The sequence below is a fragment of the Schistocerca gregaria genome, chromosome 5 (assembly GCF_023897955.1).
Source record: "Schistocerca gregaria isolate iqSchGreg1 chromosome 5, iqSchGreg1.2, whole genome shotgun sequence".
Taxonomy (NCBI): domain Eukaryota; kingdom Metazoa; phylum Arthropoda; class Insecta; order Orthoptera; family Acrididae; genus Schistocerca; species Schistocerca gregaria.
Genome location: NC_064924.1, coordinates 64391076 through 64413445, shown reverse-complemented (window position 1 = coordinate 64413445; position 22370 = coordinate 64391076). Strand labels below are relative to the sequence as shown.

At 41.5% G+C, this 22370-nt stretch overlaps 1 protein-coding gene across 2 annotated transcripts in view; it reads left to right on the top strand.

Annotated features, from left to right (window-relative positions):
- LOC126271872 (peptidyl-alpha-hydroxyglycine alpha-amidating lyase 2-like) overlaps positions 1-20978 on the top strand; it is a 166110-nt gene extending 145132 nt beyond the window's left edge. For both annotated transcript variants that reach the window (XM_049974219.1, XM_049974218.1), the window contains one exon: positions 13749-20978. In XM_049974219.1, the coding sequence (XP_049830176.1) occupies positions 13749-13865 (117 nt within the window). In that variant the 3' untranslated portion in view covers positions 13866-20978. The remainder of the gene's footprint in view (positions 1-13748) is intronic.
- The last annotated feature ends 1392 nt before the right edge of the window (positions 20979-22370 follow it).

The following is a 22370-nucleotide window of genomic DNA, read 5'->3' as shown; positions in this document are numbered from 1 at the left end:
CATCGAACTATTCCTCTACTGGATGCAGTGCACAATGCTGTAAAGTCCGTTTATATCCTTACCCATTTAGTATTTTCTTAAGCGGAGTAAGGAGACCACACCATAATCATGTAAAAAATTACCATACGGTAACAGCACCTCCTCCTTACCTCACTGTTGACACTACATAGGGTGGCAGGTGACGTTTTCCAGGCCGTATACTGTCGGGTCTGCCTCTCGTGACATCTAATGGTCAGTTCCACATTACTGTACATAAGGTGTACAGATGCTTGTTATCGGATATAGATTTCACGCTTCAATGCGCCAACTTTTCCCAACGATGGATTGTAGAATTCTGCAGATTGGCCGTTTAGAAAACGCCCGCTACTTGATGGCTTTTCCAACAAGGTAAAGAGGATGAAGTCACTGGGAACCATGTCAGGAGAATACGTGGTTGATGGAAAATATGATAGCCCGAAAAAAGCAACAAGTGTGACTGTCCCCCGTGTAGAGCGAGCTGTGGCATTGTCGTGGAGCAAAAACACTGGCCAGAGAGCTCCCCACGACGCATCGTCTTGACAGCTTCCCATAACACCGGAAGGAGGTTTGGGCAGCGTCCTCCCATGACGTTTTGTCCCTTATCAGCGTAGCTGGTACCACAACATCATGGCAGTCGCAAACAACACCCAGCATCACCTTGCCAGACGGTGGTTGGGTAATGGAGACAGGTATTAAGGGTCCCAAAGCATCATTAAGGAGTGAGTCGCCCTGGCGCATCTTGGACGATACTGCAGCCACAGTATCCAGAAAAGTCAAGGCAGATTCACGAGGGATCCATCCACATGTCATCATGCTGCCATCCATGCTAGACTACATACTATGCAGAGGGAGAGAAGATAACTGATGTCGAAATACTGTCCCAAGAATCCACTGCGTTGGTGCAAGTGATCATGGAAGCGTGGACTTTCAGACGTAATATTAATGGGAGGAGTTACTTGCAATAGAGGAAACGCTGCTGACATGCTGTTTGACGCAAAAGAAATCCAGCCGACTATGGCTGTTTACCGGGGTTATATGGGGGCGGATCCAGCAGCGGAGACAACCATCTACAAGTTAAATACACCAAAATAAATGAACAAGCAGAGAACAACTTCTGTAGTATTTGTAGTAGAGTAGTAGCCAGGCAGTTGGTTGAAGGTTAAACGTAGTTTTGTAGTAGTTGTAGTTTTTGTTTTATATTTAATAAAGTATCAGAAATAAAAAATTAATACATAATTTATTACTACCCAAGGATATGTGATATGTATGGCCTATTTTAGCTTTTCAGATAATGGGCTGTAATTACGAAGAATAAATAAATACATACCGCCCGATACGGCGTTAGCGTACCGGAGAGTGGTGGTCTCTCGTGGTGTCTCAGTCTTCCCCACGTCAACTGTTCCTCTCATCCACGTGGTCAAAGAACATCGTTAGGAGCGTCCCTAAGCCGTAGTTTCAGACTGCCCACAGAAGACCTTATTCCGATTACAATACCGAAAGAGATGCGCATTCCAATTACCCATCTACTGCCTCCCATCGGGTTTCTTGAAGCTATTCAGTAAAATCTTAGCATTACAGTTAAAAATACTATAATGTCAATGTAACAACGTCAGCTTAAGCAAAAACAAATCGCTTTATTGTCACGTTAACAAATGCATGGAACACTGACTCGCAAATACTTCGTAGTGGATCAGAAGAGGGTTGGGTATGTAGCGGCAATTATTTTTATCATTTAACCAATAACACTATATGTCTTACAGGTAGAAAACAAAATTTGAGGTGTAATCTGAAAGTTTTGGAACATTGCGTGGATAGAGAACCGTAAGCAAATTGAAACGCACAATATTAACGTGCCACAGTAATGTTTTGTTTTGTTAAATGCCTTCCGGTTTACCGTCATCTGATAACTTACGACTGACTAGAGTTCACAAAACATCGAAACTTGTAACTGTACAAAGACAAGCTGTAATTTTCCAAACATGTGTGACTATAGTGCTGCTACACGAAAAACATAAATTGCATGCGGTGTTTAGGTTTCGCATGGGTACAAAACGAAAAATATCACGTTGATGTAGGAGAACATGACGTAAAATGGTCATTCTAAGGGACATTTAATTTTCACCAAACGTGGTAACTGAAATACACTACTGGCCATTAAAATTGCTACACCAAGAAGAAATATATTATACTAGAACGGACATGTGATTACATTTTCACGCAATTTGCGTGCATAGATCCTGAGAAATCAGTACCGAGAACAACCACCTTTGGCCGTAATAACGGCCTTGATACGCCTGGGCATTGAGTCAAACAGAGCTTGGATGGCGTGTACAGGTACAGCTTCAACGCGATATCACAGTTCATCAAGAGTAGTGACTGGCGTAATGTGACGAGCCAGTTGCTCGGCCACCATTGACGAGACGTTTTCAATTGGTGAGAGACCCGGAGAATGTGCTGGCCAGCGCAGCAGCCGAACATTTTCTGTATCCAGAAATGCCCGTACAGGACCTGCAACATGCGGTCGTGCATTATCCTGCTGAAATGTAGGGTTTCGCAGGGATCGAATAAAGGGTAGAGCCACGGGTAGTAACACATCTGAAATGTAACGTCCACTGTTCAGAATCCCATCAATGCGAACAAGAGGTGACCGAGACGTCTAACCAATGGCACCCCATACCATCACGCCGGATGATACGCAGGTATGCCGATGACGAATACACGCTTCCAATGTGCGTTCACGGCGATGTCGCCAAACACGGATGCAACCATCATGATGCTACTAACAGAACCTGGGTTCATCGGAAAAAATGTTCTGCCATTCGTGCACCCAAGTTCGTCGTTGAGTACACCATCGCAGGTGCTCCTGTCTCTGATGCAGCCGCAGCCATGGTCTCCGAGCTGATAGTCCATGCTGCTGCAAATGTCGTCGAACTGTTCGTGCAGACGGTTGTTGTCTTGCAAACGTCCCCATCTGCTGACTCAGGGATCGAGACGTGGACGCACGATCCGTTACAGCCATAAGGATAAGGTGCCTGTCATCTCGACTGCTAGTGATAGGAGGCCGTTGGGATCCAGCATGGCGTTCCGTATTACCCTCCTGAACCCACCGATTCCATATTCTGCTAACAGTCATTGAATCTCGACCAACGCGAGCAGTAATGTCGCGATACGATAAACCGCAAACGCGATAGGCTACAAGCCGACATTTATCAAAGTCGGTAACGTGTTGTTGTTGTTGTCTTCAGTCCTGAGACTGGTTTGATGCAGCTCTCCATGCTACTCTGTCCTGTGCAAGTTGCTTCATCTCCCAGTACCTACTGCAACCTACATCCTTCTGAATCTGCTTAGTGTAGTCATCTCTTGGTCTCCCTCTACCATTTTTACCCACCACGCTGCCCTCCAATATTAAATTAGTGATCCCTTGATGCCTCAGAACATGTCCTACCAACCGATCCCTTCTTCTTGTTAAGTTGTGCCACAAACTTCTCTTCTCCCCAATCCTATTCAATACTTCCTCATTAGTTATGTGATCTACCCATCTAATCTTCAGCATTCTTCTCTAGCAGCACATTTCGAAAGCTTCTATTCTCTTCTTGTCCAAACTATTTATCGTCCATGTTTCACTTCTATACATGGCCACACTCCATACAAATACTTTCAGAAACGACTTCCTGACACTTAAATCTATATTCGATGTTAACAAATTTCCCTTCTTCAGAAACGCTTTCCTTGCCATTGCCAGTCTACATTTTATATCCTCTCTACTTCGACCATCATCAGTTATTTTGCTCACCAAATAGCAAAACTCCTTACTACTTTAAGTGTCTCATTTCCTAATCTAATTCCCTCAGCATCACCCGATTTAATTTGACTACATTCCATTATCCTCGTTTTGCTTTTGTTGACGTTCATCTTATATCCTCCTTTCAAGACACTGTCCATTCCGTTCAACTGCTCTTCCAAGTCCTTTGCAGTCTCTGACAGAATTACAATGTCATCGGCGAACCTCAAAGTTTTTACTTCTTCTCCATGAATTTTAATACCTACTCCAAATTTTTCTTTTGTTTCCTTTACTGCTTGCTCAATATACAGATTGAATAACATCGGGGAGAGGCTACAACCCTGTCTCACTCCTTTCCAAACCACTGCTTCCCTTTCACGCCCCTCGACTCTTATGACTGCCATCTGGTTTCTGTACAAATTGTAAGTAGCCTTTCGCTCCCTGTATTTTACCCCTGCCACCTTTAGAATTTGAAAAAGAGTATTCCAGTCAACATTGTCAAAAGCTTTCTCTAAGTCTACAAATGCAAGAAACGTAGGTTTGCCTTTTCTTAATCTTTCTTCTAAGATAAGTCGTAAGGTCAGTATTGCCTCACGTGTTCCAACATTTCTACGGAATCCAAACTGATCCTCCCCGAGGTCCGCATCTACCAGTTTTTGCAGCTGTGACTTATTAAACTGATAGTTCGGTAATTTTCACATCTGTCAACACCTGCTTTCTTTGGGATTAGAATTATTATATTCTTCTTGAAGTCTGAGGGTCTTTCGCCTGTCTCATACATCTTGCTCACCAGCTGGTAGAGTTTTGTCATGACTGGCTCTCCCAAGGCCGTCAGTAGTTCTAATGGAATGTTGTCTACTCCGGGGGCCTTGTTTCGACTCAGGTCTTTCATTGCTCTGTCAAACTCTTCACGCAGTATTGTATCTCCCATTTCGTCTTCATCTACATCCTCTTCCATTTCTTTATATTGTCCTCCCTTCTTTGCTTAGAACTGGGTTGCCAAAAGAGCTCTTGATATTCATACACGTGCTTTTCTCTCCAAAGGTCTCTTTAATTTTCCTGTAGGCAGTATCTATCTTACCCCTAGTGAGATAAGCCTCTACATCCTTTGTCCTCCAGCCATCCCTGCTTAGCCATTTTGCACTTCCTGTCAATCTCATTTTTGAGACGTTTGTATTCCTTTTTGCCTGCTTCATTTATTGCATTTTTATATTTTCTCCTTTCATCAATTAAATTCAGTATTTCTTCTGTTCCTCAAGGATTTCTACTAGCCCTTGCCTTTTTACATACTTGATCCTCTGCTGCCTTCACTACCTCATCCCTCAAAGCTACCCATTCTTCTTCTACTGTATTTCTTTCACCCAATTCCTGTCAATTGTTCCCTTATGCTCTCCCTGAAACTCTGTACAACCTCTGGTTCTTTCAGTTTATCCAGGTCCCATCTCCTTACATTCCCACCCTTTTGCAGTTTCTTCAGCTTTAATCTACCGGTCATAACCAATAGACAGTGGTCAGAGTCCACATCTGCCCCTGGAAATGTCTTACTATTTAAAACCTGGTTCCTAAATCTCTGTCTTACCATTATATAATCTATCTGATACCTTTTAGTATCTCCAGGGTTCTTCCATGTATACAACCTTCTTTCATGATTCTTAAACCAAGTGTTAGCTATGATTAAGTTGTGCTCTGTGCAGAATTCTTTCAGGCGGCTTCCTCTTTCATTTCTTAGCCCCAATCCATATCCACCTACTACGTTTCCTTCTCTCCCTTTTCCTACACTCGAATTCCAGTCACCCATGACTATTAAATTTTCATCTCCCTTCACTATCTGAATAATTTATTTTATTTCATCATACATTTCTTCAATTTCTTCCTCATTTGCAGAGCTAGTTGGCATATAAACTTGTACTACTGTAGTAGATGTGGGCTTCGTATCTATCTTGGCCACAATAATGCGTTCACTATGTTGTTTGTAGTAGCTTACCCGAGTTCCTATTTTCCTATTCATTATTAAACCTACTCCTGTATTACCCCTATTTGATTTTGTGTTTATAACCCTGTAGTCACCTGACCAGAGGTCTTGTTCCTCCTGCCACGGGACTTCACTAATTCCCACTATATCTAACTTTAACCTGTCCGTTTCCCGTTTTAAATTTTCTAACCTACCTGCCCGATTAAGGGATCTGACATTCCACGCCCCGATCCGTAGAACGCCAGTTTTCTTTCTCCTGATAACGACATCGTCTTGAGTACTCCCCGCCCCGAGATCCGAATGGGGGACTATTTTACCTCAGGAATATTTTACCCAAGAGGACGCCATCATTATTTAACCATACAGTAAAGCTGCATGCCCTCGGGAAAAATTACGGCCGTAGTTTCCCCTTGTTTTCAGCCGTTCGCAGTACCAGCACAGCAAGGCCGTTTTGGTTAATGTTACAAGGCCAGATCAGTCAATCATCCAGACTGTTGCCCCTGCATGTACTGAAAAGGCTGCTCCCCCTCTTCAGGAACCACACGTTTGTCTGGCCTCTCAACAGATACCCCTCCGTTGTGGTTGAACCTACGGTACGGCTATCTGTCTCGCTGAGGCACGCAAGCCTCTCCACCAACGGCAAGGTCCATGGTTCAGGGGGTACAGTGTTTATAGGTCAGTAATTCAATGGGTTTGGGGACTCTTTAGAGTCTAAAACATTCAGTACGTCATTACATAATACTTTTTGCTTTGTAATCACTACACATTGAAACTTTGTAGTTTGTGTTTTTCGTGTGGAAGAACAATCATCATGTATCTTCGGAAATAAGTCTTTTTACAACTAGGAGGTTTCACTGATGTTATGTGAACTGACTATTCAGTCGTATGTTAACGGATGATTACCTAGAAAGCTGAAAGATAATTCACAACAAAATACAAAATAAATATCATTGCAGAACAGTATCTAACAAAATTAATAAAAACTTGCTTTTGGAGAACTCCCATTCCAAAGACGAATATTTAGTTATACAACAGTAGGATGTGTAATATAGTTTGGTTTCCTAATGAGTAATTAATTGACATAGTTAACCAAAGAAGGAGCAAGAAATTTAAAAATATTTGCAGGTTAATTACCGGATTAGTCCTGGCCATTTCGTTCCGACGCAATTTACACTGTGTAAAGACTTCGTCAGCTTTTAGTTAGTGCTACGAGGAAATGTATTTCAAGCAGTAAATACAGTGATTTGACGAACGCTATACTGTCAATAATTTCCAGCGTCCTTCCCGACAAACCTAATATGTGTAGACAGTGACTTCACTGAAGTCAGTGCAAATCCTCTGAGTAATAATTAGTAGGCGATGTCATGATAAGGCTACGGTTTGTTTAACTACAGAACCGATGATGAAAGAAAATCTGTCACCTAAGAAGCCATCACAGCAGATGTCTGAAAATAAATGGTAAAAAAATTAAATAATATAAGACCTACAGCTTCTCTCCCGTTACGAGCATACTGTTTTGTATCTAAAGCAAAATGGAACTGTCCGTTCGTATACTACTTCACTCAGTTTATCGTAATCGTTTTCTTTCATTCATGTATCTTATCACTAGCTACCTTCATTTTGCCGGTAAGGTATTTTTCGAGGTTGGAGCTTACTCTTCCTTACTGGATATATCATGTGTATGAGTAAATTTTATTTGTCATGTGTTTTTTTAAAGAAAAAAACAGTTATCGAATGCAATAGTTTATCACGACATATCATATTTTATAATAATACCGTAACAAATTTAGTGCCAAACGTCTGGTCGCATGCTGGTTGAACTACTTGTTTCTGCTTCGAAACATAGAGTTATTCAAAGTGAGTGTAAAAAATGCTTGTATTGAGATAAGGATGATTAAATGTATGGAAAGAGTTTCTCAAGAAGTTTCTTGTATGATGGTCATACATGTTCAGTGTGTGAATCAGTCACAAGCCATACATCCAGTCTGTATTCGAATTCGGCCCAGGTTTGCCCCCGTGGGTCCACTTCGATGTCAGTCACAGCTAGTTTGATACGTCCTCGTAACTCAGCGACCTCATGAGCAACTGAAGGTTTGAAAACAGTGTATTTGACGTAACCTCACCGGTAAAAACCATACCCTGTCGGGGTCGGCGAACGTGAAGGCCATAGTTGTAACTGAATAATGCCAGCTGATGAACAACAGATCATCGACACGGTATCTGTTTCCGAGAACTCGTAAACGTTGCTGTAGAGCATCAAACTGTTGAAAAATATATCGCTTTTCTCCTACACTTGCGGCACGAGCCACGTCTGAAGCATGTCCAGCTAAGAATGTCCATTGATCGTCGCCTCCGCAGGTAAGATGTGTCCCTACTGTACGCTTTTTGCCTTGATAAAGCGCAAAAACATTTTTTGTGGATCCATGTACATGTTCGCCGACAATGTCGAGAGTCTCTGCTCCTCATACTCTCACGTTGAGTGGGTTTACTTCGCCGTTCAGGTGAAATGTAGATTCATCGTTGAAAATCAACCTGCCGGAGAAATCATCCTTTTCCATTAACCACTACATATCAATGGAAAACTGTTTCCTCAAACTTTTTCACGCAATTTATAATAACTCGGGGCAATTGAATACGATACAGTTTAATTTGCAAACGTTTTCGCAGCACTCTTCAACCAACTGCTTATGGAATTCCTAGTTCGGAACTGGCACGAGACATTGATTTGTTTGGACCTCTGAGGAAGGTTTTCTTGATCCTTTCAGCCTGTTCCTCAGATGCTGATGTCTGTCCACAGCTTTTACCCTTACAGGGACATCTTCTCTGTTTCAAATTTTGAAGCCATTCGAAAATGGATTGTCTGGGAGGTGAATAATTATTATATGTTGTCCTGAATTTTCGATGCAATGCGTTTGCGGGTTCGCTCTTGCAGCAATCAATCAAGCAAAATGTTTTCTCCGTTGGCCTGGCAGCCATGTTGTTGGAGATCACTGAAAACTTCTTGAGGTGCCGTTCCCGTACATATAATCATATAATGCTTTATCTCAGTACAAACTTCTTTTATAGTATAGATAATTTTGAATAATTCTGAACTATCGTTTCAGGTATATGTTTATATGAGGGCAAGTCAATTATTACCCGCAAAGTAATTGTAAAATTTTATTGTAATCAAATGGGAAACTTACAAGAACATCATTTTTCGACATAGTCTCCTTGCGTTTCAACGCACTTGGTCCATCGTTGTACAAGCTTCCTGATGCCCTCATAAAAGACGGTCCTCGGTTGAGCCGCGAGACAGGAATGCACCGCTTCTTTCACTGCTTCGTCCGAGGCAAATCGACGACCCCTTACGCCTGTTTGAGTGGACCAAACAAGTGATAGTCACAAGGGCCGAGATCGGTGCTATATGGAGGATGATCCAGCACTTCAAATTTGAGTTTCTGGAGCGTTTCAGCAGTGTGGGCAACAGTATGTGGACGGGCATTGTCGAGCAACAACACAACACCTTTTGACAGCAATCCCCGGCATTTGCTTCGAATTGCAGGCTTTAGCCTGGCAGTAAGCATCTCACTGTAACGTTCACTGTTTATTGTTGTGCCCCTTTCCCCATAATGTTCCAGTACTGGACCTTCTGCGTCCCAAAAACCGTGAGCATCAGTTTTCCTGCGGGTGGTTTGGTCTTGAAATTTTTCTTGCACGGCCAATTTGGATGTTTCCATTCCTTACTCTGTCGTTTGCTCTCCGGCTCGTAATGATGGATCCATGTTTCGTCACCAGTAATGATCCTGTCTAAGACGTTGTCTCCTTTGTTACCACAACGATCCAAATGTTTTTTGCAAATGTCCAAGCGCGTTTGTTTAGGTAACTGAGTTATTTTGGGACTCATCTTGCACAGACTTTATGAAACCCAAGTCTGTTGTGGATGATTTCGTAGGCAGAACCGTGCATAATTTGGAGGAGCTGTGCCACTTCGTCAATAGTTAATCGTCTGTCCAAGAGAATCATATCTCGTGAACGCTCAGTGGTTTCTTCATTTGTGGCGTAAACGGTTGTCCGGTTCCTTCATCGTGCGTAACATTTGACAGTACTACCAAAATAAACAAAATGTAACTAAATTGCAGATAGTAATTGACTTACCCTCGTACATTAATGAAGTGAATAACTTGTAGAATGACGTCTGACGCCCTCAGAATTCGATGAAAACTAGCATCGAGATTTTGAAAATAAGAAGCTGAACTGACTGTATCCACTTCTCTTGGTGTTTCTTCGCTCCGTTACGCGAAGCGCTGTCGGTTTCTCCTCTCGCGCCTTGCGGCAGGCAACACGGCAAACCTCTGAGCGACGCTGCGGGCCTTCTTCGGAACCTCAGGCCGCTGGTTTGGCGTAGTTCGGAGAATGCATGTTCTGTAAATAATCCATATCCATAAATATTATAAAAATGTATTTATGCGTGTATGTTCAATATTTCCTCATAAACCGTTGGATCGATTTCAACCAAAGTTAGTACACAAATCACTTGACATGGACGGAAGCACTGTTAAGGGTTAGAATCATCTGCCTTTCAAAGGAGAGGGGGGTGGGGTGGAAAATGAACGCAGCACTCCGCATGCAAATAGCTGGACTATATTCATCCATTACTTGAGAATGAGAACACTTAGCGGGTAGCAACTTTACATATATCTTCAAACCTTTACGAAAATTTATCTCGTTGACACCCCCCACAAAATGACGAAAGGTACAATGTTTGTCGCTAACGACATTTTCAAAGTTCATGCAATAATATTGCACATCAGGCACTAAGTTTTCAGTTCTTACTTTTTTACTATTGACTCTATTCGCAGCACATTTTGCAGACAGTATTCACATATAGCACTGAAAGTAAGTGAAAAATTATATTATTGTACGACACATAGTTCAGGAAAAATGACGCCATAAACACAGAGATGCGTGAAAAACTAATGCGTCTTGAGTGAAGTTTAATTTTATTGCTTCTTTGCTACTAACTCTATTCGCAAAACTATTGTAGGCAGTATTCAGACGCATACCGCTGAATGTGCTTGCAAAATTATATCATTGTACTGGACATAGCTCAGGAATATTATGTCATAAACATTCAGATGCGTGAAAGCGAAACTGACGGGCGAAATTCGCTGGAAATACGGGTGGAATAAGTGTACAAATATGTGTAAAATATGATAATATATGTGAAATACATGTCACGTGTGCGTTCACGGGCGAGGCCGCGCATGAAAAGCTGATCCTAAGCCCGTGGATAGATTACAACCAGTTTTGATACATACATTACTTGCCATAAGGAAAGTAACACTATGGTTGTAAGAAGCGCCAACTTCCTATTGGGGTGAGGGTACTAAGTGAAGAGACAAGCAGGGAGAGAGAAGGAGGATATGGACACAGATAGAGGAGAGTAGGTTATAGAGACAGGAGGGCGGAAAATGGACGGAGAAAGGGGAAAAGAGCAGATTGACAGAGACAAAGGGAAGGAGGAGATAGAGAAACGAAAGCGAAGATGGTCAGAGAGATAGGGAGGAGTAGGTGGATAGTGTGAGACTAGAATAGGAGATCGACAGAGAGAGGTTAGGTGAGAGGGAGATATAGGGGACGAGGGGGAGAGAGATGGCGAAGGAGGAGATGGATTTTAGAGGGGTGAGGAGGAGATGGACAGAGAGCGGGGAAAGGGGAAATTGGAATAATAGAATTTGAAATTAAGACTAACCCGGGCAACGCTGGGTGCTCAACTAGATAAACATAACGTTTGTTGCAGACGAGAGTTCACCTCCGAAACTGTTCATATGATAAACACAGAAATATACAGGGTGAATATTAATAACAAAAAACTGCATGGACGAACTACGAACTAGAAATGGAGGGAAAGAAGGTCCTATTAACGGGTCCGGAAATGGATCGTTGCCGCGGTAGATGGTGCTGACGAAATATCCGCTGACCACGTGCATTGTGTTCCTTTATTGTAGGCTGTGTGATATGACGCAGCATACTGTAAGCAGCAGAGTGGTCCGGTATTCGTGTAGGGAACAAGCCGAGATTGTGTTCGTGTACGGCCAAGCAGATGGGAACGGTCGAGAGACAGCACGGCTGTACCAAAACAAGTACCTTCACAGACAAAAACCACAACCTCTCGAGCCCTTTTCGAGCGTTTGTGTAATCATGGGTCCTTTCAGGGAAGCGGCTTGAAATGTTAGGTGACGTGTATGGTGTCTCTGAGAGTACTACTTTTGGTATAGCCGGTGCTGCCTCTCGACCGTTTACATCTGCTTGCCCGCGCATAAACACCATCTCAGCTTGTTCCGACAGGAATACAAGACCATTCTGCTGCTTACAGTACGCTGCGCCATCATAAAGCCTGCAACACACAAGGAACACACAACACGTACTCAGAGGTGACTTTCATTGTCAACATCATCTACCGTGGCATGTTCATAGGAGCTTTCTTCTTCCATTTTCAGTCAGGAGTAAGTTCCTGCAGTTATAGATTTTACACTACTGCCCATTAAAATTGCTACATCACGAAGATGACGTGCTACAGACGGGAAATTTAACCGACAGGAAGAAGATGCTGTGATATGTAAATGATTAGCTTTTCAGAGCATTCACACAAGGTTGGCGCCGGTGGCGACACCTACAACGTGCTGACATGAGGAAAGTTTCCAACCGATTTCTCATACACAAACACCTGTTGAACGGCGTTGCCTGGTGAAACATTGTTGTGATGCCTCGTGTAAGGAGGATAAATGCGTACCATCACGTTTCCGACTTTGATAAAGGTCGGATTGTGTAGCCTATCGCGATTGCGGTTTATCGTATCGCGACATTGGTGCTCGCGTTGGTCGAGATCTAATGACTTAGCAGAATATGGAATCGGTGGGTTCAGGAGGGCAATACGGATCGCCGTGCTGGATCCCAACGGCCTCGTATCACTAGCAGTCGAGATGACAGCCATCTTATCCGCATGGCTGTAACGGATCGTGCATCCACGTCTAGATCCCTGAGCCAAGAGATGGGGACGTTTTCAAGACAACAACCATCTGCACGAACAGTTAGACGACGTCTGCAGCAGTATGTACTATCAGCTCGGACACCATGGCTGCGGTTACCCTTGACGCTGTACTCAACGACGAATCTGGGTACACGAATGGACCTACATTTGAGCAGTATAACGCACGACCGCATGTTGCAGGTCCAGTCCGGGCCTTTCTGGATACAGAAAATGTTAGACTGCTGCCCTGGCGAGCACATTCTCCAGATCTCTCACCAATTGAAAACGTCTGGTCAGTGGTGGCCGAGCAACTCGCTCGCCACAATACGCCAGTCACTACTCTTGGTGAACTGTGGTATCGTGTTGAAATTGCACGGACAGCTGTACCTGTACACGCCATCCAAGCTCTGTTTGACTCAATGCCCAGGCGTATCAAGGCCGTTATTACGGCCAGAGGTGGTTGTTCCGGGTACTGATTTCTCAGGATCTATGCATCCAAACTGCGTGAAAATGTAATCACATGTCAGTTCTAGTATAATATATTTGTCTAATGAATACCCGTTTACCATCTGCATTTCTTCTTTGTGTAGCAATTGTAATGGCCAGTAGAGTAGTTTTGGTACAGCCGGTGCTGCCTCTCGACCGTTTCCATCTGCTTGTCTGTGCATTAACACCATCTCGGCTTGTTCCGATATGAATAGCAGACCATTCTGCTGCGTCGATCACAAAGCCTGCAACACACGAGGAACACACGACACGTGCTCAGAGGGACTTTCATTGTCAACATCATGTGCCTTTCTTCTTCCATTGTAAGTCAGGAATCCGTTCACTTTATATGTAACCAATCTGCAGCGTAGCGACAGTTTCCCTTTCATCAGTGTCGCATGAATTCTTAAGCTTGCTGCAGTCTCCACTCGTTGGACGACGATACAGTTTCCCCGTATGTGTTCTCTCTGTGCTTGCAGGGCCTGGAGACACCGCATGCCCTCGCGGCGTGCCCCAACGGCAGCGCCCTCTACCTCAGCGAGCTGTCGCCGCCACGGGTCTGGAAGTTCGACCTGCGGCCGCTGCCGCACTTCTAGCTGGCATCTGCCCCCGTGCCCGCTCCCGTCTCTGCCTCCCACCGCCCCACACCTCGACCCCTCAGCGGCCAGCTTAAAGCTCCACCACTCTCGCAACTTCTCCTCACTCGATAGGCCGGCTACAACCGGACGTGACCAACTGCAACGCACAAAATACCTGTAACGTTTCGGGAAAACATCGTCAAGAGTAACTCTTTTCTTAAGATTTCTTTCCTATTAATACACAAAAGTTTCGTAAAATGGTGCTCATCCTCAGGGGAAAAAAATCGGGTTTCTTATATGGCGTATTGCTGACGAAATTATCTCTCGTTATCAGTCGAATAACACCGACAACTCGAAGCAAAAGTTCGCCACCTCTTCTACTATTCATCTTCGGGAATGCTGTAAATTTCGTCTGCACGTGACGGGTAGATAACTTCTCGAATTGTTGCTTCAAGCTGACGGTGTTATTTACTGGTAAACCAAAACTTCTTCCCAGTGATCTGCTAAGAATGCGTGCATTCTACTACGATGTAGTCGTTAGCGATTTGATGTTAGAATCATGTATCTTCTTTTGATTACACAAATTTGGAAAAAAAACACACGTTGGGTGTAACAGCAGCAAATAATTGCCATTTGAACGCGCAGTGCTTTCCTTTGAGAAGGAAACCACCCCAAAGTGAGCGAAAGCTTCTGTCGAAGTAATATCAAACTTGAGTAATCCTCCGAAATACGGACGGAAAATTACCTCGTTTTAGAGAACAAACTGAAAGTTTGTGTCAGTACCACTGGCTGTGACTTTGGACTGGGTGTCGCAGTCGTAAGATAAAACACACGGTTTTATAATTTATCGATTAGTCACCTCACCGTATACGGAATCATGTGTTACAGGGAGAACTAAGTACTCCTTTTAAGAGGTATGTTTTTGTCGCAACATATATCTCCCAGAGCGTACACAACAACAACTTGAATGCAAAACTGGTGAATATCAACCAGGTTCCACACCACATGGATCTTGCCCAGGGTAAATTTTAGTTATGAAACTAATTATGAGGTTACTAAAAAATTTACAGTAAGAAAGTAGTCTGTATCTTCGTAGATTACAAAGATGACGCAATGAACTGTACGTCTCTCCTCCAGATTCTGAAGTAACAGGGTCTGGAACCCAAAACCACGGCAGTTATTAGTGAAACACTAAACATAAAAAAATCGAAGGTGAAATACAGAGCACAATTTTCGGAACATTATGCAGTTAAAACTGGAGTGAGACAGGGTCATGGGCTCTCCCCATTACTTTTTAACTATGTCTTAGAAACAGTTGTTCAAAAGCGGAGATAACTGAAAGCAGAGCTTTAAATTGACGAACCAACCAAATCATGAAGAACCAGTAGTAGGAAATAACTCAAAAACCAATACAAATTCTTAAACAATCAGCAGATAGAGTAGGGGTCCAAACGCCATTTTAAAAAACAAAAGATATATCTAGCGACTACCTGCAATCCAAAATTCTAAGTATCAAATATAAGAAAAAGGAGAGAGTTTCTCTGCTCAAATACTAAGACAAAACTACCCAGGAAATCCGTCTGAGAAAGAATGGTAATGAAATTCGTTGTCACAAAATGGAAACACCATTCAGACTTACAAAAGTAAAAAAAAGAGCTTTTCAGAATACATCAAGCTGAGGCACTACAACACAATCAAACCAGATTGTCTATATGGTGATGAAACACAGGTTTTCAACACAAAGAGGGACACAAAAAAAGAGAGGACGAAAAGTAATCAGGAAAATATTAGGATCCAATGACACCGAAGAAAGAAGACATTTTACACAAGTTTTAGGTAGTATTGACAATTCAAAATTGTACTAAATTGGGCATTTGTGATTAGGAAGTTAGTTGAGTTAACAATGGACACAAGACAAAAGTAAAAGAGGACAAGAAAATGACCTAGAACTTTAACTTTACGAATGGATTGAAATAGGATGATGGTGTATCTGCAGTCCTTTTCAACTTAGCGCCACGTAGTCTGATACAAAAAGTATACAAGAGAGAGCAGTAGTGATGAAATTGTTTTAGAGATGTGCAGTTGTGACAAAAGATATAAACACCCTTAAAGAAATGTACGTAATGATGGAAGCAGAAGGAGCAAAAATTCATTTTACGGTAAACGAAAACAAGACCAAATAGACGGTAATGTCCAATTCTAAGGCAAGAAGAACACCACATGATCTGAAGGCCTCTGATGATTGTTTTAAAACTGCCAACTGCATCCATTATTTAAGTGTCCTCTTAACCAGCGATAATAATATGAGAATGTATTAGAGAAAGGATACAAAGAGACAGCCTGTTATGCAAACTTACAGATATTCGAGAATTCCATTACTTCAAAATCAACCAAGTTAAGAATATACTATTCCTTTGTGCGACCAGTTGTTATATATGGGTCAGAAATGTAGACGATGATAGAAGCAGATATGAATAACCTACGGGCATGTGAAAGGAAAATTCTGCGAGAAATTTTTGGGCCCATGAGAGAGGCAGAGGGTGGGAGAATACCCCTACAATCACGAAATACAAGAGCTTATACAACATAAAGATATAGTGAAAATTGATAAAACTCAAAGAATACCCTGTTTATGACATATGGAGAGGATGACAGATGAGAGAATGCCGAAATGAATAATGAAAGGCAGATTGTATTCCAACAGAAGGAAGGGCCGACCAAGAGCTAGATGGCTGGACAGTGTGTTGGCTGACGTCAGAAAGGTGGAAATTCGAGGATGGAAGAGAAAATCAGAAAACAGAGCTGTATCGAGGAAGACTGTTGAGGAAGCCGAGACCCGTCACGGGGCTGTAGGGCCAAAGAAGAAGAAGAAGAAGAATTAGAAGAAGAAGAAGAGGAAGAAGAAGGAGAATTCTAAGAAGAAGAAGAAGAAGAGGAAGAAGAAGAAGAAGAAGAATTAGAAGAAGAAGAAGAACAAGAGGAAGAAGAAGAAACACGCAAACTAAGAGTAAATAAAGACATTAAAAAATAAACCAACGTTTATTCGAGTACGAAAAAAAATCCCATGTTCTTGGGGCATATTAAAGGACTGGGGAGAAGTCTGTGAAACCTGCAGTAAATCTAAAATTGAAATAATAAAATGGTTTGACGTATTAAAAGAAGATCTGAAGGAAGCAGAAATAACGTAACTTGATATACTACACAGAAAACATTTTAGACAGAAAATTCACAACTGGGCAGTTGGTCTACAGAAAAACCGAAGAAGAGTGTAAAAGTTTGGTCCGACGAGCGGAAAAGAGCCAATTCTGAGAGAATAAAAGCAATGTCGGCTGAAGGAGTAGCTAAAAAAAACCTGAAAATGCCTCTTGTTGTGCATCGAGTAATCTATCGAACGTGGATAATACATAGTCCTAAAATCGTAACGCTGGGTGGGAAAAGAAAATTACAAAGATAATGCCACGAAAAGCGCAGGGCCCAAAACCAACTAGAGGTACTGCAGCGATTATAGCCAGCGATATAATTTTCGTGCAAGCCACATGGCTTCTGGCAAGCCTGACTCAAGAGCCGCTGTGGATTGTGTTGTTGGTGAGCGGAGATCCATCGCAACCAGTCCGGCACATCTCATGGCGGCAGAGGCCCACATTTGGATCCGGTTTGACAACAACACATACGATAGTTAATGTTAGTATACTAAACACGATTGTCGTGTCCATGAAAATAAATATGTCGCTACAGACACTATCCTCTTCTTCGACTTTCTAAAATTACGAAAGAAAATCACAGATACGACCAGGAAATAGCAATTACAATTACAAAATCTGTACTTAATCGACAAAGATACGAAACAACTGCGTAACAGAAATTCATGAAGGCCTAAAATAAACTGCCTTACTAACAGAAATAATTCAGGATCGAACAAAAATCAGGGCAACAGTTAAGAATCACAATTTTTCTAAGACATATCTTGTATGTGTGTGTGTGTGTGTGTGTGTGTGTGTGTGTGTGTGTGTGTGTGTGTGTGTGTGTGTTGCATGTGCGTGCGCATGCGCGCCAGCGGATATTGTATGCTGTTCTTAGAATCAACGCGAAAATATGCCACATTTCCTGCAACCAAAGAAGAAGATTTGAACATTAGATCGTACAACAGAAAGAGTCAGAATGTTTCTTCAGTACTCACTTGAATAGAATCACAGCTTTCTGAACAAGTTTGTGATCTAATCAAAGACTATTTTTATGAAATACTTTCCGTAGCTGGTTTATTTTTTATTTTAATACGGCTCACGATTAAATCAGACACGGAATTCGACGGAATTAATGAGACGCACAAAATATTATCGTAAGTCGTTCTCCGCATGTCTGAGTTTACCGTATCCAGAATTTACGCCTGTACATGCAGCATGTCGAATTGGGACCTATCGAAGTCTGTCTCCAACAGAGTTGTCAGATTTACAGCTCAGTGGCTCTTTTGACCATGCGAATTTGTTAGTGATGGCTGATGCGCTCTTAGTTTTATTTACAAGTATACTGATGTCTATTTAAGTACTTAATAATTGGATCTGAACCCAAGTTAAATTAAGATCGGCCACTATGAAACAGGACTCCCCACTGCGATAGATTCTGTGTAATACCACACGTGTCAATTGTCTTTCCTAGATACAATGACAACGCAGTTTTTCTTACGCGTGTAAGATCAGCATCACGTTATTGTTGAGATTCGTAATTAGTTGCACTGCCATGTCTTATCTTTGGGCTAACTTTTCTTTTTGCACTTAGTTCGTTCTGTAGAGGTTTTATGGAAGAGGAGAGAGGTCCCAACGGTTGTTTTTCCAACTGCAGTTAGATGAAGTGCTATTTGTACATTTTCTTACTTGGAAAACTGTTTTCCATCCTTTGGGCCATTATTTCTTCAATTAGTCCGAAACCGCTCTCCAGTTCTTATTGTAATGTGCTAGTCATTTTATCTCTGCCAACGATTTAAATTCATCATCATCTTTAATCTCTTCTGTTAATCCGTTCTTTTTCGTCTCACTGCAGTTATTTGTCTTTGCTGGTTTCTGTATTTCCAAATTAACAGAGGCAGATATCTGATCACATGTCCGCTATACCCCCATTGCGAAGGATTTCGCGTACATTCATCTAATCGACGGCTCAGCCTACTATATAAATATGACAGAACTTTCCTAACTACCCGGAAATAGCAAACATCTCATTTTACGCAGATAAGAGAATTAGTGTGGTTGCGTTTTCTAGCTACTATATTTACAAAAGAAGAAAAGTAATCGAAAAAGGCACGAAATTATAAACATTTTGGTGATATTTACATTCAGAAACGTCGAAAATTCGAAAATCTGTATATGATAACTAGGTCGTAGAAACAATATAGGCTCCAGAACAAATAGCGAGAGTGGTAATGGTGCTTTAAACTTATATACAGTCTGGCACAAACTGTAAATTGTATCTCCATATTCATGTATGCAAATGATTTTTCACATAGGAACGACATCAAAAATTGCAACGAAAACGAATGACAGAGTAATAAAAAATAACTGTTTCGATTAAATCATAGGATGTTCATGTCAAATCAAATATTAATATATAGGCTTCCTCTCACAGGTTGTTTTCCCACCTACTTAGAAGTTACTCAGTTTAAATGAGGTGTTTTTGTGGAAAGTTTAAAATGTTTCTCCACTTCTTTGTACAACCAAATTGTTTCTGGAAATTACAACGGTACAGATACAGGAGCACAACTTCGATCGCCATTGTTGGTTTTATGTTTTCGAAGCAATCACTGCCATTCGAGCTGATCATAAGTAATGTTCACGCTGGGTTAGCCTATGGTGTCTGTAGGATGCCGAGTACCTTCCAACAGTTAGATAGAAACGCAAATGAGAAGGAGAACTGCTACTAGCATTGTCGGGTCCAACACAAGATCTAATTCATTGCTGTGACAGAACGCAATTACTACTTTCGACATGAACAACAACGTTCGCTCATAATCAACTTCACTGCGCAACAGCTAACAACACAAGAATTCTCTGTATCTTCTCTCGTTTCACAAGAAGTGTTTGTTAAGCAGTTTATTAGTCGAGATGGTACACTTTAAGCTGGCCACATTCCTAATACGTGACGTCTTCCTACTCTTCGTAGACTGCATGTGTTTGTCACTACCTGTTTCCCAACAGTCCAGGATATGCCACATGTTCATGATCACACAATTTTATCAGAGTAGCAATGATCCAAGAATTCTCTCTAGAGAAAGAGAGCTGTTGTTACTAATTACAACACATCCTACCTATTTTGTGTCTCCTACGTAGTAGTCGATGAAACAGAAGCAACTGCACAAAACCTGAGCACAGGAGGAAAATACTGAATATACTGTCCTATTATAGCTCAGAAAATAGTGTGTTGCACGATAAAATCACCTTAATTCTTGACAACGTAGAATTTTATTTTTACATAGGACGCTAGGAGGGAAATGCATATGCATAAGTCAAAGGTAAGGAAGAAAAGTCTTTCAGATTCGAGGCCTCTCGGTGAACTTTTATGTTGCATCGTCAGGTCGCGACTTAATAAAACAAATGGGGAATATACGAGAGGTACAACTGTATATTTTCAGAACAGTGAACAGTCAGATGTAACGACAAAATGTTATTACTACTTAAAATAAAATTTTCACACTGTCTCATGAAGACTAGCTTTTGCTGATATGCAATTGAACTTTCCTTTGTGTTATATCTGTCCACTGGTTTTGTATGTATCTTTACAGACGCCTAAAATGTTGATACTGATGGTTCTAACTATTAATAAACTCGGTTTATATTCTTCTATTGTAATGACAATTGACTTTTAAAAAGAACTATTTTTAAGAACTATTGACTTCTTATCACTCGTTCCTGTCAGTTTTGATGGTTTTGATTTCGTGTTACATTCTGAAAATACGTGAAGGACGTAATTCCTAATGGCAGAGAGAAACCAGAAGGTATTAAGGCGTTTGTTACAAAAAAACATTTAGTTTTTGAGAAATGAATTTATGTCTGATTTTGTGATCAAATTGGCTATAATTTATTGTATATTTATGTACCGATTTCTAGAAAATAAATTTATCGATTAAAGAACACTATTGAATATAAACATCTAATTTTCCCATTTGTATCCGATGCCCATGTCCACGTTTCCTATAATCGCTGAATATCACTGGCATACGTAAAATCAATAACGTCTGAAGGGATTCCAGAGATGACATAAGAAACGAGGTGTTTTACAAATGATGATAAACTGTGAGATGTAACTAGAACTTTGGTACCTTAGGCATGGCTCACTGGTTAACAAATCTTCCAGGTAACTCTTTGTCACTGACACTTATATGCGCTCCAGTTCCATACGTCTTTCTTAGTTTATAAAAATAATTGATTTTAGTGATCTTTGAAAGCTCCGTATTCTATGTAAAAACAAGTACCATATTTACATGACAAAACTAAGTGAAGAAATGAAGAAACAACAGTGATGAAGCGATACAGTTATAGAATGTCATCTTCACTACTATACAAAACAAACTTTACCTTTCGTGTTTAGTATCTGGTAGTTATACAGATGTCACCGCCCTCTCTCACTCTGTCTCTTTCTTTTCTTTATCTCTGTCTCTGTCTCTGTGGTGTCACAGTCAAAACTTCGAAATCAAAGCTGGAATAAGGACAAAGGAAAAGCACCAGACCCGAGCATATGTATCTCTAATCAGGAGGAGCTTCACGTAACATTTTCAGTGCCTGGTGTGAAGCAATAACGACATAAGTCGGATTAGACGAGAAGGATGCAGACTTATCACATCAGAAAGGTTTTCGTAAATAATCCGGCACAAAATTACTACCAATCTAGAGGGAAGTGACATGCACGTTACATATGACAATATTTCAAATGAAGACTAAGAGAGTTACTTTCAGGTGAAGAGTGCAAATAGCGGAAATAATCCCACTGACAGTAAAATTGCTGAATAAGTTTTGGAGCTGACGTCGCCCAATAAAATGAGATGTCATATAGATCCATCGTAAAAAGGTTAGATGCTTCGTGGGAAGATGTAATTAATGCTGGATTACATGTTTGACATAACACAGGTTACTCTATACTTCCAGGGTCAAAGCTATAAAAGCGCTAGAGACTGGTGAAGTGAGGATCTTCCGACATGAATCAATGTCCGGCAATGAATATTTCAGACGAGAGGACGTCTTGAATGAGTAATGTGCTACGTTTCGTAACAAACATCTGTCATGTCGGTGTTTGTGAGACTACCTTGAAAAACAATACACAATCGTCTGTGATGCGCCCATGATGGCGTTTAGCACTGTTCCGAGTTCACGACAGGTAGTCGTTGCATGAGCTTGGAGACACGCATCTAATGTGTGCCGAAGCAGAGTGTAGTTCACAATGAGCCAAATGAAAATCCAGAAGAAAGTTTTAGAAAAGTCGTCATCCAAAACAGGAAAAATTTACAAGAAACTGGGTCTCGCATCCTTGCCATTGGTTGACGAC